Source organism: Dendrobates tinctorius, unplaced genomic scaffold, assembly GCF_039654945.1.
Source record: "Dendrobates tinctorius isolate UK_male_01 unplaced genomic scaffold, ASM3965494v1 ptg000059l, whole genome shotgun sequence".
Taxonomy (NCBI): Eukaryota; Metazoa; Chordata; class Amphibia; order Anura; family Dendrobatidae; genus Dendrobates; species Dendrobates tinctorius.
The window spans coordinates 4,602,529-4,619,935 of record NW_027361727.1 but is presented as its reverse complement, the minus strand read 5'-3'; the positions used below and the strand labels follow the sequence as shown (position 1 = coordinate 4,619,935).

The 17,407-nt window shown below is 47.1% G+C and overlaps 2 protein-coding genes across 3 annotated transcripts in view; one reads left to right on the top strand and one right to left on the bottom strand.

Moving 5' to 3' along the window:
- Positions 1–7,389, bottom strand: part of PTH (parathyroid hormone) — a 198,370-nt gene extending 190,981 nt beyond the window's left edge. The window contains exon 1 of the mRNA XM_073578334.1: positions 7,317–7,389. The gene's annotated coding sequence lies outside the window, so the exon portion shown is untranslated. The remainder of the gene's footprint in view (positions 1–7,316) is intronic.
- DHCR7 (7-dehydrocholesterol reductase) overlaps positions 1–9,594 on the top strand; it is a 59,918-nt gene extending 50,324 nt beyond the window's left edge. For both annotated transcript variants that reach the window (XM_073578333.1, XM_073578331.1), the window contains 2 exons: positions 7,346–7,477; positions 8,366–9,594. In XM_073578333.1, coding sequence (XP_073434434.1) covers positions 7,346–7,477; positions 8,366–8,830 — 597 coding nt within the window. In that variant the 3' untranslated portion in view covers positions 8,831–9,594. The remainder of the gene's footprint in view (positions 1–7,345; positions 7,478–8,365) is intronic.
- Positions 9,595–17,407: the final 7,813 nt, after the last annotated feature.

The window sequence follows — 17,407 nt, the reverse complement described above, 5'->3', positions numbered from 1 at the left end:
GAGGGTGGAGGGTTAAGCTTAGGGCTGAGCAGGAGATAAGGAAAGGGTGGAGGCTCAGGCATTTGCACCATCAGCAAAAACCCTGGGTTGAGGGTCAGACAGGGTTTCCCCTAGTTAAAGGGACATCACAGGGGCCCCGGGTATTTCTGCCTTAGTTGACCTAAGCCCCGCGTGACATTATAATCGGCCCACATTTTTCAGGAGTCCATGGATCCCATGGATTCCATAACCCGCCAGTTGGCGGCGCTGTCCTTACAGGTCTCCGAGTTGAAAGGGGCAGTTCAGCAGCAGGGCCTGGTAGTAGCGAAGGTGCAAACGGCATCTGCAGGTGTCGGTGCAGAGCCGAAGATCCCGCTGCCAGAACGATTCTCAGGGGAACGCAGCAAATTTGTCATATTTCGGGAGGCCTGCAAGTTATACTTCCGCATGCGCCCGGTCTCCTCAGGTAATGAGGCTCAGCGGGTGGGCCTGGTGTTATCATTACTGAGTGGGGACCCCCAAGCATGGGCATTTTCCTTACCAGCTGACTCTGCTACATTTCATTCTGTCGATAATGTTTTTTCTGCACTCGGGCTCATTTATGATGATCCCGACAGATTAGCTCTAGCAGAATCTAAAATCCGTGCCCTCCGTCAGGGGGAACGTATGGCGGAAGACTATTGCTCCGAATTTCGCAGTTGGGCAGTAGACACACAGTGGAACGACCCAGCGCTGCGGAGTCAGTTTATTCAGGGGGTTTCAGGAAGAGTTAAACAGGCCCTCCTGATGTATGAGACTCCTGCATCGTTGGAGTCTGCCATGAGTTTGGTTATACGCATTGATCGCCGTTTGCGTCAGGGGGCACAGGAGACGCTACCCCTGGGGGAAAGCAGGGGTGCAAGTGTGGTTGCTGCAGGTGAGCCCACTGAGCCTATGCAAATTGCGGGGGTGTCACAGGTTAAGCGTCGCGTCCCTGGGTTCACGAAGCCCGGAGCATGTTTTTACTGTGGTAAAAGGAATCATTATGTTAACGCTTGTCCTGTGCTACCGAAGAAGGTCACACCGGCGGAAAACTACTAAGCTCAGTGGGTATGGAGGAGACCCAACTGAGCGTATGCATATCCTCCATGATGGTATCTCAATGTATGCTCCCTGCCAAGGTTATTATCGCGGGCAGAGAGCTACCAATATCAGTGTTTGTGGATAGCGGTTCCGCCACCAATCTCATAGATGAGGAGTTTGCACGCACTGCCGGGTTTAAGATCGAAAAACTCCCTCATCCTATTCAGGTGGTTACCATTAATGCCGCTCCCCTCCCTCAGGGGGAGATTACGGAGTTTGTGGCTGAGGTGAAACTCCACATTGGGGTCCTACATTCGGAGTGGGTTACATGTAGGATCCTCCGTAATCTCCCAGCACAAATGGTCTTGGGTTTTCCATGGTTGTCCAGGCACAACCCGGTGATTGATTGGAAAACTCAGGACATAGTCCAATGGAGTGGTTTTTGCCAGGACAATTGCTTGGCCACATGTGTGTCCGCCGTGACGCCCAGCCTTCCGGAGGCTTTGCAGGATTTCGCGGATGTTTTCTCTGAGAAGGGTTGCTCAGAACTGCCTCCACATAGAACCTATGACTGTGCGATTAGGTTAAAACCCAGGGCCAAATTACCTAAGGCCAGGATGTTTAACATTTCTGGTCCAGAGAGACAAGCTCTGAAAGACTACATCGCGGAGAGTCTGAGCAAAGGACACATCCAGCCTTCGTCCTCGCCTGTAGCAGCGGGGTTTTTCTTCATTAAGAAGAAAGATGGGGGGTTACGGCCGTGTCTGGATTTCCGAGAGTTAAACCAGATTACGATCCGTGATCCATACCCGATGCCTTTGATCCCTGATTTGTTCAACCAGGTGGCGGGGGCAAAGTGGTTTTCCAAGCTTGACCTCAGGGGGGCGTATAACCTCATAAGGGTCCGTCAGGGGGATGAGTGGAAGACGGCCTTTAACACTCCTGAGGGTCATTTTGAGAGCCTGGTTATGCCATTTGGGTTGACAACCGCGCCTGCTGTTTTCCAACATTTTATTAATGACGTGTTTGCTCATGTCCTGGGGAAATTTGTGATTGTATACCTGGATGATATCCTCATTTATTCGAGCGACCGGGACATTCATTTAGAGCATGTCAGGCAGGTGTTACAGTTGCTCCGTGAGAATAAGCTCTATGCTAAGCTGGAAAAATGCTTATTTTTTGTTCAGGAGTTGCCTTTTTTGGGATATATTGTGTCCGCCGCAGGGTTTAAAATGGACACTGCTAAGGTGCAAGCGGTGCTACAATGGGAAAGGCCTGATAATCTGAAAGCGCTCCAGCGGTTCCTTGGGTTTGCTAATTATTATAGGAAATTTGTAAAACACTTTTCTACTATAGCCAAACCGCTCACGGACATGACAAAAAAAGGTACCGATCTGACTAGCTGGTCTGAGGTGGCGATACGTGCATTTGAGCGTCTGAAGAACAGTTTTGCTTCAGCCCCCATTCTGGTGCAACCGGACGTGTCTAAACCTTTTGTGGTGGAGGTTGATGCGTCTGAGGTGGGAGTGGGGGCAGTACTGTCACAGGGCTCATCTTTGAGCGATATGCATCCATGCGCCTACTTCTCCAAGAAGCTGTCGCCGGCCGAACGGAATTATGATATCGGCAACAGGGAGTTGTTGGCCATCAAATTGGCTTTTGAGGAATGGCGACACTTCTTGGAGGGGGCGGCTCACCAGGTCACAGTTATCACCGACCATAAGAACCTGCTCTATCTGGAGTCGGCCAAGCATCTGTCTCCTAGGCAGGCTCGCTGGGCATTGTTTTTTACACGTTTCAATTTTCTGGTGACTTACCGTCCCGGGGCTAAAAACACCAAGGCGGATGCCTTGTCCAGGTGTTTTCCGGGGGGAGAACCTCGGGAAGAGCCGGTACCCATCCTCCAGGAAGGTGTAGTGGTTTCGGCTCTCACGACTGAGGTAGAGGCGGAGATTGCCGAGGCCCAAGAGGAGGTACCGCCAGGACTTCCCGCCAGCAAATCATTTGTACCCCTTCATCTTCGTCTTAAGGTGTTGAGGGAACATCACGACTCAGTACTGGCTGGTCATCCAGGGGTTAAGGGCACCTTGGAGCTGGTATCGCATCGTTTCTGGTGGCCCAAAATCCGGCAGGACGTGGTCTCGTACGTGGCAGCTTGCATCACGTGCACCAGGGCCAAGTCGCCCCGAGCCCGTCCTGCTGGCACGCTACAGCCTCTGGGGGTACCTAATAGGCCATGGACAGAAATCTCCATGGATGTTATCACTGACTTGCCAGTCTCGGCGGGGAACACGGTCATCCTGGTGGTGGTTGACCGATTTTCAAAGATGGCGCATTTTGTCTCATTGCCCTCCTTGCCCAATGCGAAGACGTTGGCTCAGGTGTTTGTGCAGGAGGTGGTCAGACTCCACGGAGTTCCGTCGGACATAGTATCTGATAGGGGAACTCAATTTGTTGCGAGGTTTTGGAAAGCTTTTTGCTCACGTTTGGGGATCAAGTTGTCACATTCATCGGCGTTTCATCCACAGTCAAATGGTCAAACTGAGCGCATGAACCAAAATCTGGAGCAGTATTTACGATGCTTTGTGTCCGACAACCAAGAGGAGTGGTCTACTTTCCTTCCTCTGGCCGAGTTCGCGTTAAATAATCACCGTCAAGAGTCATCGGGAGAGTCTCCGTTCTTTTGTGTTTACGGTCAACATCCTCAATTTTGTACCTTACGTCAGGGTGACTCGGGGGGCGTCCCGGGGGAGGACCAGCTAGGAGCTCAATTATCATCGGTCTGGAGGAGGGTGAGACAGCGATTGTTGAGCATGAGTGCGAGGTACAAACGGGTGGCTGACAGTAGACGCGTGCCAGGTCCGGACCTGTGTGTGGGTGAATGGGTGTGGTTAGCGACTAAAAATATAAAACTCAAAATTCCATCTTTAAAATTGGGTCCAAGGTTTATTGGGCCTTTTAAGATTGCTGCCATCATTAACCCAGATGCTTATCGGTTGGAACTCCCTGCAGTATACAAGATACACAACGTGTTTCACAGGGCTTTATTGAAAAAGGTGGTAGGCTCTGTGGACACGACGCCGATGCCACCTCCAGTCATGGTGGATGGCGATTTAGAGTTTGAGGTCTCCAAGGTAGTGGACTCTCGAGTAGTGCGCCGTACTCTTCAGTATTTGGTACACTGGCGGGGGTATGGTCCGGAGGAGAGGTCTTGGGTACCAGCCTCGGACATACATGCAGATCGGCTGGTCAGTTCTTTTCACCGTCGTCATCCGGACAAGCCGGGTCCTATGAGTCTTGAGGGCCCTGGGGTCCCTCGTAGAAGACGGGGTACTGTCATGTCGGACGCTATTCACACCACAGCGTCCGGCAGGCAGAGGTAGTTCCACCTCCGTCCACTATAGCCTCAGTGGCGCCGGCTTGAGTTTCTCAGGCTATCGGGGGTTAATCTAGCTGAAGATCAGGTTGGATGTTTGGTCACGCCCACGGTCTTTAAATAGTCGTGCTGGCCTATGGGCGTCGCCGATTATAGCTTGTGTGTCATACCAAGTGGTACCGGTCTGGAGTGGAGGTGTTGGAGAGAGAGAGAGATTCATATCTGGTGTCGTATGATCCATTGTTACCTTCTCGCCTTCCCATATTTGTGTATTGTTGTGCCCTGTTCACATTACTGTATAGTCCTGTGTGTATGCGGCGCGGTGCAGTTTAAGTTCTCCCTGTCTGTCTTTATTGTTTGGGGCTTTGGTGGTTTGTCTCCTCACTGGGTGGAGGGTGGAGGGTTAAGCTTAGGGCTGAGCAGGAGATAAGGAAAGGGTGGAGGCTCAAGCATTTGCACCATCAGCAAAAACCCTGGGTTGAGGGTCAGACAGGGTTTCCCCTAGTTAAAGGGACATCACAGGGGCCCCGGGTATTTCTGCCTTAGTTGACCTAAGCCCCGCGTGACATCTATGGTTTGTCACATCCACTATATTCATAATTATTGTCTGAATTTGTGCACTACACATATTGTAGTATTTTTTACACTTTTTATATTTTACACATTTTTTACACTGAGATGTAATCCAGATCTACTTACTTATTATATGCAAACTGGATAAGTGCGCCCTTGTTGTAGCATACAGATATTGATTTTTTACCATTTTACATTTTTGATCTTACATTATTTTTAACCTGCTATAAAAATTTATTCTGAATTTTTGGATTGTTGGTCGGCTTTTTTTCTGTACTTTCATGTTAATTATTAATCAGCAGATGGTGACCAATTGTAAAAAAAATATCTATATACTACATGGTGCAATATGTGTTTTTTTTATGGTGTCCCTTAATATAAGAAAACATGGCTAACTATAATTTTCCATGCAATAAGAATAAGGTAATGACATATACCAGCCCATTGCATGCAAAAAGCACAATCTATTGCTATATGTTGGGTGCATGGAGGTCCTTTGGATATAATAGATGTATATGTGAAATGTGAACAGGACTCTATAGTCTTTCCAGTCTGAAATGATAATAATGAGCAAAAAGTTGCATTCAAATACACAGAAAATAAAGTTTAATTAAAAAAAATACCAGTATATTAAAAAATTCAATTAACCCCTTAACGACCAACGATACACCTTTTAACGGTTGCAGTTAAGGGGCCTTATTCCTCAGCGCCGCTTTTTACCGGTGGTAGCAGAGACTCGGGAGAACATGATTCGGGTTGGTTTTTACCGTCCCCAGTCTTGTGATCGTCGTTATTCACCGAATAACAGCGGTCAAAAAAAAAGTCAGATTTCCCATTTATTTCTCTCTCCTCTGATATAATCTAGCAGATAAGAGATGAGAGAAATGGGGTCCCCCTTCCCCCCAGTACCTCTGCTATCCCCGGACTCTCTGGCTCCATCCCTTGGCCCTCCGCGTCTTTCCTGGAAGAAAATGGCAGGCGCATGCGTAGAGCGCCCAACGAGGTCTGCCGGCCGGTACTCTGCAACAATTGGAAATTTTTCCTATTGGTTCATTTTGATCACTGTGATAGACCCTATCACAGTGATCAAAATAAAAAAATTGTAAAACAAACCCTCCTTTGTCACCCCCTTAGTTAGGTAAAAATAATAAAATAAAGTATTTTTTCCATTCTTTGCAGTTAGGGTTAGGGTTGGGATTAGGGTTGTGTTGGGGTTATGGTTATGGTGTTGGGGTTATGGTTGGGATTAGGGTTAAGATTAGGGGTGTGTTGGGGTTAAGGTTGAGGTTAGGGCTGTGTTAGGGTTGGAGTTAAACAGTGGAAACCTCCCAATTCTAGGTACATCAGGGGGTCTCCAAATGAGACATGATGCCCGCCCGACATGATTCCAGCCAATTTTGCATTCAAAAAGTCAAAAGCTGCTCCCTCCTTCTGAGCCCTGCCGTGCGCCCAAACAGTGGCTTTCCCATATACAGGGTATTGGCGTACTCTGGAGAAATTGCACAACAAATTTTGTGGTCCATTTTCTCCTGATAACCTTGTGAAAATAAAAAAGTTTGGCTCTGAAGTAAAATTTTTGTGAAAAAAGTTAAATGTTAGTTTCTTCCGTCTACACTGCTTTAGTTCTTGTGAAGCATCTGGAGGGTTAATAAACTTCTTGAATGTGGTTTTGCGCACCTTGAGGGGTGCAGTTTTTAGAATGGTGTTACTTTCTTCAAATGTGAGGTGGTCCCTTAAAAAACGGATTTGTAAATTTTGTTGGAATAATTAAAAATTGCTGGTCAACTTTTAACCCTTATACCTTCCTAACTAAAAAAAAACAACATTGTTTCCAAAATTGTACTGATGTAAAGTTGACATGTGGGAAATGTTATTTATGAAACATTTTTGACAAAACTCTGATTTAAGGGCATAAAAATTTAAAGTTTGAAAATTGCTAAATTTTCAAGACCTTTGCCAAATCTCCGTTTTTTTTTCATAAATAAATGCACAAGTCGTATCAAAGAAATTTTTACCACTAACATGAAGTACAATATGTCACGAAAAAACAGTCTCAGAATCAATGGAATCTGTTGAAGCGTTCCAGAGCTATAACCTCAAAGTGACAGTGATCAGAATTGTAAAAATTGCCTTGGTCATTAAGGTCAAAATTAGCTCGGTCACTAAGGGGTTAAACAATATTCATTGTTTCTTTTGTTCTGTAAACTACTGTAGTCTGATGGTGGTTGACCAGCTACTGATGGGCTAACATCCAACATATCATTGGCGGCAGGAGATCTAAGCTGAATTGTACAATATTTTATGATCAGCATTATGGTAGCATTACCTGATGGTGTGGCGGTTTCTTATCCACAGGCCATCTATGTTGTGGATTTTTTCTGGAATGAAGCCTGGTACCTAAAGACAATAGACATTTGTCACGACCACTTTGGCTGGTACCTCGGATGGGGAGATTGTGTCTGGTTGCCCTTCCTCTACACATTACAGGTAATATAGCTTTGTAATTTTTCAAAGAAAAAGTATATTCACCTACCTGTCCCCCACCTATCTTTTTCTTACCGCTGCTTGGTTATTTACTCCATGATTCTGTAGAAAATGGTAATATGACCACTGCAGCCAATCACTAGCTGCAGCAGCTGTGATTGGCTGCAGTGTTCACTTGGATGTGACATTGTAATTTTTTGTATTGTTAAAAAGGGTTTTCTAGTTCCAGTGAATACAACTTATAAATTTTCCCTTGTTATAAAATACCTTGTACGATAAAAAAAATGTATTATATTGTGGTACTTTGTAGGACAGGTACAAACTCTTTACACCCTTGTACTGTAACACGTCATTTACCTCGGGGAACATCACATGGCCAGCACAGATTCTGACTGATATATATATATCATATTAGTTAATATGATGGACGAGGGCCTCAGCAGCCATCAAATCTGTGGAGACTTGTAGACCCATACTTCATGAATAGCGACTAATGCCGGCATAATTACCCAAAGATTTATTTATTTATTTTAAATAAAACACTGAAAAATTCCTTTAAGGGGAGGGTCACGCGATCTTGATCTCCACATCTGAAAAAAACGGTCCAGTTCTGATCAGGATGGCATCAGTTTTTCTTGGTTGTGGAGGTGGGGGGGAATAAAAGTTGCTCCACTTTTTCCGTCAATCCGTGAAAATCGGACCCATAGTTTTGCATTGCTGACTTTGATCTGACACTCGGATCAAAATGTGACATATCTCCTGTTTTTCTCAAGGACCACGCTGTCGCAGGGAAAAAAAATTAGACATGTGCACAGCTTCATAGAATATCATAGGTATGACTGTGATCCATGAAACTTACGAATACTAACACAATGCACTTTATATCTTTAGGGTCTATATTTGGTGTACAACCCCGTTCAGCTATCTACGCCTGCCGCAGTAGGAGTTTTACTACTCGGTCTGATCGGATACTACATCTTCAGGATGACTAACCATCAGAAGGATCTGTTTAGACGTACCAACGGCAACTGTGTGATCTGGGGTAAAAAGCCCAAATATATTGAATGCTCTTATACTTCAGCAGATGGCAAGAGGCATTACAGCAAACTGATGATTTCTGGATTTTGGGGGGTGGCCCGGCATTTCAACTACACTGGAGACTTGATGGGCTCGCTGTCGTACTGCATAGCCTGCGGCTTCGACCATCTCCTGCCTTATTTCTATATCATATACATGACCATCTTGCTTGTCCACCGCTGTATACGTGATGAGCATCGGTGCTCCAGCAAGTACGGGAAGGACTGGAAGCAATATACCGATGCAGTGCAATACAGATTGCTGCCTGGTGTGTTTTAGAATATGTGAAAAATATATTTCAGGGAAAACACAGATGTTCCTGCTTTTTTTTGGAACTGAGACTGATACAGATCAGTTTTTGAAGAAGCGAAGGATTTTAACTACATGGATCACAGCTGCGTTAATAACTTAAGCATACTGACGGGGACCACATGCTCCATATGCCATTAAATGGCTCTGTTCTGTGTACTCGGACTGTTTCTCCAATGGCAATGAAATCCTTTATAGACAAGACTGAGCCTCCAAACACTCAACTGTGGCCTTCAATTTTCAGCAAAAGTTCAGTAATATCTATTGTACTGGAGTATATAGAAAATAAAAAAAGATAGAGGCAGCACACCATATGGATTTAGAAAAAAGTGCTTTTTAATAGCCCATGTGGCGACGTTTCGGTCTCAAGTGCAGACCTTTCTCAAGTATATGTTAGATATATTTATATACAGAGCTCCAAATTCCTTTTCACAGTCTTACTGTTAGTTAAAAGTCTTTCTCGAGCCACCACTAGGGGGAGCTCACTGAAGACAGACCAATAAACGCAGTATAAATGTAATAATAAAAGATATAGAATGAAGTTAGTTAGCACAGATGTGTGGACCAGTAAAGAGTATTTTTTATTTTTAACTGTACAATTTAACTCGTAACTCACCTCATACATAATATTTGTGCAGCTATGTTTCCCTAAAGTGTTCGGATGACAGGCTGTTTGACGTCTGCCTCTTGTATCATTCATTTGAGATTTTTCCTGAATAAAAAAAAAAAACATACTTTTCACTTATTTGTGTCATCATTCCAAATGTAATAGTACACTAAGGCTATTTCTGATCACAATTTCAACTGTGGCATGCTACCACTGGGAGCACTATACATCTATACTCCTACTATACACTATTACTCTCTTTGGAGCATTATAAGATGAATCTTGTATGACAGTGTAGTGAAACTATGGGACGCTGTGTGCATTAACCTAAATATACAGTATTTGTACAAAATTGGGAATGATAATTTCTCCAAGGGTTGTGCACACTTTGCAGTTTTGTCACTTTTTTCTGCGCTGATTTGTCACAAAACCTGATGGATTTCCTAGTGCCAGCAAAGTGAATGAAACTCCTGATTGCACCCAGTGGTAATATACGCATGGAGAAGAACATTATCAAACTTCCCCCTATGGACACAAAAAAAAAATTGATGTGACTTGCTGTTTAATGTACACAGAAGCTTATAGTTGAACAGCAAGTGAATAAAATCCAATAAATGCAACAAGTGCTTCTAAATACATTTTATTAAAGTGTAACTGTCGTTTCAGGAGAAACTGCAGCAGAATTTCTGTGTCTTCCTCTAGCTTCTCCTCCATAGAATATTGTGAGCACCAACCGTCATCTCTTATCTCAGTAATGGGAAAATTTGTCTTTATTGAACACAGATTTTAACCATGAATTGAGAGTGAAAGATCAATCCAGAAGGAGAAAAAAGCCATTTCTCTGCTAGAATATCACAAAGTTGCCAGTCTCTAACTGCCCATTTTTATTTAAGAATACAATGGGCAGCCACAGATTAATGATTTTACTAAATAATACCTATAAAAAATGCATAGACGCGCCCATAATGCCCTCCCAGAGGACTCAAACTTTTAATCTCAGTGGTGGGATCCCGGCAGATACAGGGGAATCCCGCAACGATCTATAGCCTATCTCCCAGTGAAAGCACCAGATAGTGCATGTTATTGAGAGATTTTGCGCTTTCAGCACTCTGCTACATCCTTTGCTAAGCAGTTTATTTTACATCAAAACTCATTGTGTGAACTTAACCTAAAAGACCTTGCCACATGACTTAAAAATAATGCTAAACTAGAACCTCCATTTGCAGACTGCATTTATGAGCAGAAAAAACTCCAAAACAACTAAGGCCTGTTTCACACATCAGTTTTTTCCCGTCAGTCAAGATCCGCCAATTTTTTTAAAAAACGGATCCGCCAAAAAAGGGGAGGATCCGTTTTTTACACCCATAGACTTACATTATTGGCAGATCTTGACTGACGGTCATCCGTCACACCCGTTATTGTACGGATCCACCAAGATTTTAGCAGCTCCCGGGCGGATGAGATGGACCCTGCAACGTTTTTTTGCTGTGACGGTCCGCTTTTTAACTCCAGGAAGCATTTTAACCCTTACCTACCATCCCGGGAGGCGCTAAAATCTCTCTCCTCACCGCCCGCTCCGATGACGACCCGCGCTCCTAGTCCTGGATCGCGCGATCTCTGCTCCTAGTCCTGGATCGCGCGATCTCTGCTCCTAGTCCCGGATCGCGCGATCTCTGCTCCTAGTCCCCGAATCGCGCGATCTCTGCTCCTAGTCCCGGATTGCGCAATCTCTGCTCCTCGTCCCGGATTGGGCGATCTCTGCTCCTAATCCCGGATTGCGCGATCTCCGCACTACTCGCGGTCGCTTTAAATTACACCACTTTCCTTTTACCACGGATTCTTCCTTCAGCATACTCTGCTGACATCCATCCGTCACGGATCAGGTACTTTCAACCTTTGGCGGATTTCAACTGACCGCCGATGACGGACGTATGAAACAGGCCTATGACACATGAGACCACAGGTATGCATATTTTATAACCTAATTATTAAATAGTAAAGTGCATAGTACAATCACTAACAACCAATATGCCTTATGATCTCATACAAAAAATGGGGAAAGACAGGATAAATAAAGGACTATGTGTCCATATCATTATGATGTATAACATTAAAGCGACAGTGGAGTTTAGCAAACATGAACGCTAGTAATAAGTCCCATAGACAATAGCAATAAGGTAAGTCATGAGCCATAAACCCCTGTGCAATGGTTAAACCCCATAACCTTACCCATGAAAAGACCCCTCCAGCGCACGGATGAAACGCGCGTCGGAGCAGGGGTTTATGGCTCATGACTTACATTGCTATTGTCTATGGGACTTATTACTGTCGTTCATGTTTGCTAAACTCCGCTGTCGTGTTGATGTTATACAGCATAATGATATGGACACATAGTCCTTTATTTATCCTCTGTCTTTCACCATATTTTGTATGAGATCATAAGGCATATTGGTTGTTAGTGATTGCACTATGCACTTTACTATTTAATAATTAGGTTATAAAATATGCATACCTGTGGTCTCATGTGTCACTGGTACCCTCCAGTGCTTCAAGGTTATACGCTGTCTGCCTGTTCTTTTGTATGCTATTGATTGTGAGCACTAATTCTGCATTTTGTATTCACATGTGTGTTGTATCTTAATAAAGACAATTTATATAATTTTTAAAGTTGTCTTGGAAAAAAGTTTTTGACTTTTTCTACATTGTAGTTCATAGGATTCAAAAAGCTCTCTGGTTCTTCTTCATGATTTACAGCAACTGAGGGAAGCCTGCTCACTTAAATCCTCCCAGTCAGTAACCCCTGACTTCCAATCATCGTCGTCAGGTGGCAGACATCTGTCAACCCAGCCAGCTCCACTACCCGCAGTAACCACCAGAGGGAGCCCCGACTCAGAAGTCAGATCAAGAGAGTTCACAATAGCTCACCTTCTCCCCCTCCCTTCACAATTACATTTGTACATGCTCATTAGATGCCTTAGTACAATAGACAGTATTTGATTCTGCTCGTTGTTGCTAATGTGCATGTGTTATTTCTGAAAACAACAGCAAGTCAGAGTGTAAATATTCTTCAGTGATCAGTGAAAACTGTAAGATTTCTTATTTTTATTACTAATTGCGATATAGTAAAAATAAAAATTGCCAAATAAAAAAAGGCCGCTATGCTCAAAGGCAGCAATGTGCAACGGAGCACGAATATTCTCCACAGGTTCCCAGGTCCTATCCTCTGTGCCATGACCCTTCCAGTCCACTAGATAATATTTTTTGCCCTGTACCACCTTACACCCCACGATGGCGTTCACCTCGTCCGAGGACAAGCTTGATGTCCCGGTACGTGACTCCGAAAACCGGGACATGTGAACGGGCTTAAGGAGGGACACGTGAAAGGTGTCAGTGATACCCAGGTGTAGAAGAAGAGCCAGATGGTAGACCACAGGGTTTACCTGTTCGAGGACCTTGAAAGGACCAATATAGCGAGGGGCGAACTTAGTGAACTCGACCCGCAGCCTGATATTACGGGCAGAGAGCCACACTAAGTCGCCAGGGGCGAAGGTCAGAGCAGGGCGCCGGTGTGCGTTCGCGGAGACCCTCATTCTCTCCTTGGAGGCCCGGATGGCATACTGGGTGCGGTCCCAAATATCACGTGCCTCCACCGCCCAGTCTGCCACCCTAGAGTTGGTGGAGGACACGGGCATGGGCACAGGGACACGCGGATGCTGGCCGTAATTAAGGAGGAATGGGGTCTGACCGGTGGAGTCGGCCACAGCATTGTTCAAAACAAACTCCGCCCACGGCAGCAAGGATGCCCAGTTATTCTGCCTGGTCGAGACATAATGTAGATATGTGACCAGGGTCTGGTTGGGTCTCTCTACCAACCCGTTCGTCTCGGGATGATAGGCCGAGGAGAGATTTAGCTCAATACTGAGCAGACTACAGAGCTCTCTCCAGAACTGAGACACAAACTGGGGACGCCGATCGCTGACAATCTTGTCCGGCATGCCGTGCAGACGGAAAATGTGTTTAATGAACAACGCTGCCAGGCCCCGTGCAGAAGGTATCTGGGAGAGAGGTACCAGGTGCACCATCTTGGAGAAATGGTCGGTGACAACCCAAATGACCGTGCTGCCACTGGACTTGGGCAGTCACACCACAAAGTCCATAACGACCATCTCCCAGGGCCTATCCGCTACCGGCAGGGGGTAAAGTAGCCCAGCGGGCTGCTGCCGAGGGGACCTATTCTGGACGCAAAAGATGCACGCCCGAATGTAGTCCCTGACCTCACGGGCCATATGCGGCCACCAGTACGTCCTCGCCAGAAGCTCAGAGGTCCGTTTTGTCCCGAAATGTCCACCCACCCTGGACGAGTGAGCCCAAGAGAGGACCTCTGGTTGATGACGGGCAGGGACAAATGTCTTGCCCGGAAGTACTGACTCAAGGGCGACTGGAGCCACAGTTCTCAGGCTCTCGGACAGGATGATCAGCCAAGGCTCCTCCTCCGATGATGACACCAAGGAGCGGGAGAGAGTATCGGCCCGGACGTTCTTCTCACCAGAGAGAAAATGGAGAGTGAAGTGGAACCGGGAGAAGAACAAGGACCATCTGGCCTGGCGAGAATTTAGCCGCTGGGCTGTTTGCATATACACCAAGTTCTTGTGGTCGGTGAACACCTGGAAAGGGTGGCGAGCCCCCTCCAGGAGGTGTCTCCACTCTGAGGCCAACTTCATCGCTAGCAACTCCCTGTCCCCGATGGAATAATTTCTCTCCACCGGTGTGAAGGTCTTGGAGAAAAAGAAGCATGGATGCTTCCAACCTTGCGTGTCCTTCTGGAACAGGACCGCTTCAGCACTGACGGAAGAGGCATCCAACTCCAGAATGAAGGGTTTATCTACATCGGGGCGATGTAGAATGGGAGCGCTAGCAAAATGGGACTTAATGGAGAAGGCCTTGGAGACAGGTTCCGACCACAACTTGGGATTTGCACCCTTCTTGGTGAGGGCCACCAAGGGGGATACCAAAGTCAAGAAGTGAGGGATGAATTGGCAGTAATAATTTATGAACCCCATAAAGCGCTGCACCGCTTTGACAGAATGGGGCTCCTGCTAATCCATCACTGCCTGTAGCTTGGCAGAATCCATGGCCAATCCCTGGGCAGAGATGATATAGCCCAGGAAAGGCAAGGACTCCTGCTCAAACACACACTTCTCCAACTTGGCGTAGAGGGAGTTTGCCCGTAGGAGGTCGAAAACTTTGCAAACATCTCTCTGGTGAGAGTCAATATCTGGAGAGAAGATGAGGATATCATCCAGATAGACTACAACTGAGGTGCTGAGCATACCCCGGAAGATGTCGTTCACAAAGTCTTGGAAGACGGCTGGAGCTTTACAGAGCCCGAAGGGCATCACCAGGTATTCATAGTACCCATCCCTGGTGTTAAAAGCCGTCTTCCATTCGACCCCCTCACAGATGAAAGTCAGGTTGTAAGCTCCCCCGCAGATCAAGTTTAGTAAATACTCTCGCTCCCAGTAGCCTATCAAACAGTTCCGATCTCAGGGGAAGAGGATACTTATTCTTAACGGTGATAGCGTTAAGACCCCTGTAATCGATGCAAGGACGTAATTCTCCATTCTTCTTCTGGACAAAGAAGAATCCTGCCCCCGATGGTGACACTGACTTCCTAATGAATCCTCTTGCCAGATTCTCCCTGATATACTGAGACATGGCCTCTGTCTCCGGGAGAGATAGGGGATAGATTTGACCCCGGGGAGGCTCAGCACCAGGCAAGAGGTCAATAGGACAGTCGTATGGGCGGTGAGGCGGAATGGTCTCCGCCGCCTTCTAGGAAAATACATCTGCATACTGTCGACAGCATTTGGGGAGAGAGGAGAGATCTGCGGGGGCTTCAGTGGAGGCAACTTGAACGTGCTCCCTCCGACATCTACCCTCACAGGATTTACTCCACCTGCAAATTCTCCCCGAGGACCACTCTATATGGGAAGAGTGATGACGCAACCAGGGGACCCCTAAGAGGACCTGGTCGATACCCTCGGGCATGACAAGGAGAGATAGCGTCTCCTGATGGGAAGGAGACAGCGAGAGTATCAGTGGGGTGGTCTGGTGGGTGATCGGAGAGGATAGAGTCACTCCATTCACCACTCCGATGGTGACTGGCTGAGGTAGTAAAACCAGAGGAATTGTGTGTCCTTGGGCGAAGGCAGACGACATGAAATTGCACTCCGCCCCGCAGTCCACGCAAACCTCCACCGCCAGAGTGGAAGAGCCAAACTCAAGCGTCCCCTCAAAGGACAGCTTGGAGGAAAACGTTGCAGTATCTAGTAGGCCACTAGACGCAAGCGTTTTCCTGACCGCTGTGGGCACCTGTTGGCAGGGTGACCAGACTGACGGCAAATGTGACAGACCATGGGTGCTCGCGCGGATCGGGACCTGGATCCCGCGTGAGAATTCCCCACGGTCTCTTGAAGCTCGGACGCCCGATCGGGAGGTTCCGGAGGTTTAGTAAAACTGGGTGCCAACCTAAACCTCTGCCTACACTGGGACCGCTCCAACCTTCACTCCGAAAAACGAAGGTCTATGCGGGTGGAGATGGTGATAAGCTCCTCCTGTGTGCCGGGAATCTCCCTGGTGGCCAGGGAGTCCTTTACATGGTCAGCCAGACCTCTCCAGAACACCGGAACGAGGGTCTTATCTGACCACTCCAGTTCTGAAGCCAGCGTCTGGAACTGCATGGCATAATGGCTGACCAGAGACAAGCCCTGTGATAATGCCAGCAACTGGAGCATGGTATCATGGGTGACTCGCGGTCCCAAAAAGACCTGCTTCAGAGTGCCCAAGAACCGCGAGGTACTCTGCACCACATGATCACCACGCTCCCACAGCAGTGTGGTCCACTCCAGAGTCCTGCCTGACAAGAGAGAAATAACAAATCGCACTTTAGTCCGCTCGGAGGGAAATCGTGCAGCCAGCAGCTCCAGCTGTATGGTACACTGGCTCACGAAACCCCTACAAGCACTATCCCTTGAGAACTTCTCGGGCAAAGGGAGGCGGGACAAAGTCGGGCAGGGATGGCAGGGAACACACGGGAGACAGCCTCCGTGGCTGCCTGAACAGCGACTACGGTAACATCCACAGCTGAGGTTGAGCGCTCAAGAGCCGCCAGCCTGCCCTCCAGCTGCTGGATGTACTGCTGCAGTCGCTGTTCGTCCGCCATTACTAGCCAGACCCTGGCGCTTGTATAATGTTACGGGCTTGCGGAACGCACCAAATAATATAAGATGGTATAGAGGTGCGGTCACAGCCCGGGGTCCACCGTGCAGAGATGTTAACTGCTGCTTAGTAATGGCGGAGTACTAACTAGACACCGGCGGGCTAACCGCTGACCCGATGTGTACAGGAGCGAACTCAGTTACCTCACTGAGCCGCTGGAACAAGTGAGAGCCTGTTTATCCTCACAGGACTCTGCAGGAGAGCGCTAGAGCTAATACACAGGACTCTGCCCCAAGGACACAGAATTAGAGCCCCTCTAGTCTCACTAGCGCTCAGCACCGCACAGCGATGTGTGGACAGACACTAATAGAATGCTGCGCCCTGTATGTATGTATAGCGCAGCTCTGGTGGACACCACTAACCAGCCTAAGCTCAGGACTGGAAAGCGCATAGGACGTACACGGCGCCGCTCTAAGGGGTGCTGCAGTAGCGTAGTGCCTAAGGTAGAGTGGCGCACTCTGGCGCTAGCATGTGTGAGGAGCTGGGAGCACTGCGGCGCAAGGCAGTGCCACAACTCGTCGCTGACTCAAGACTCTAAACCCTACCAACTTGCGTATCAAAGGGAAGGGGTTTCATTATGAGTCATTCAGCGGTTCACAAGCATCCATAATCACACACATCACTACCAATTACTTGTCTTGTTCAGGGCCGGACTGGCCATC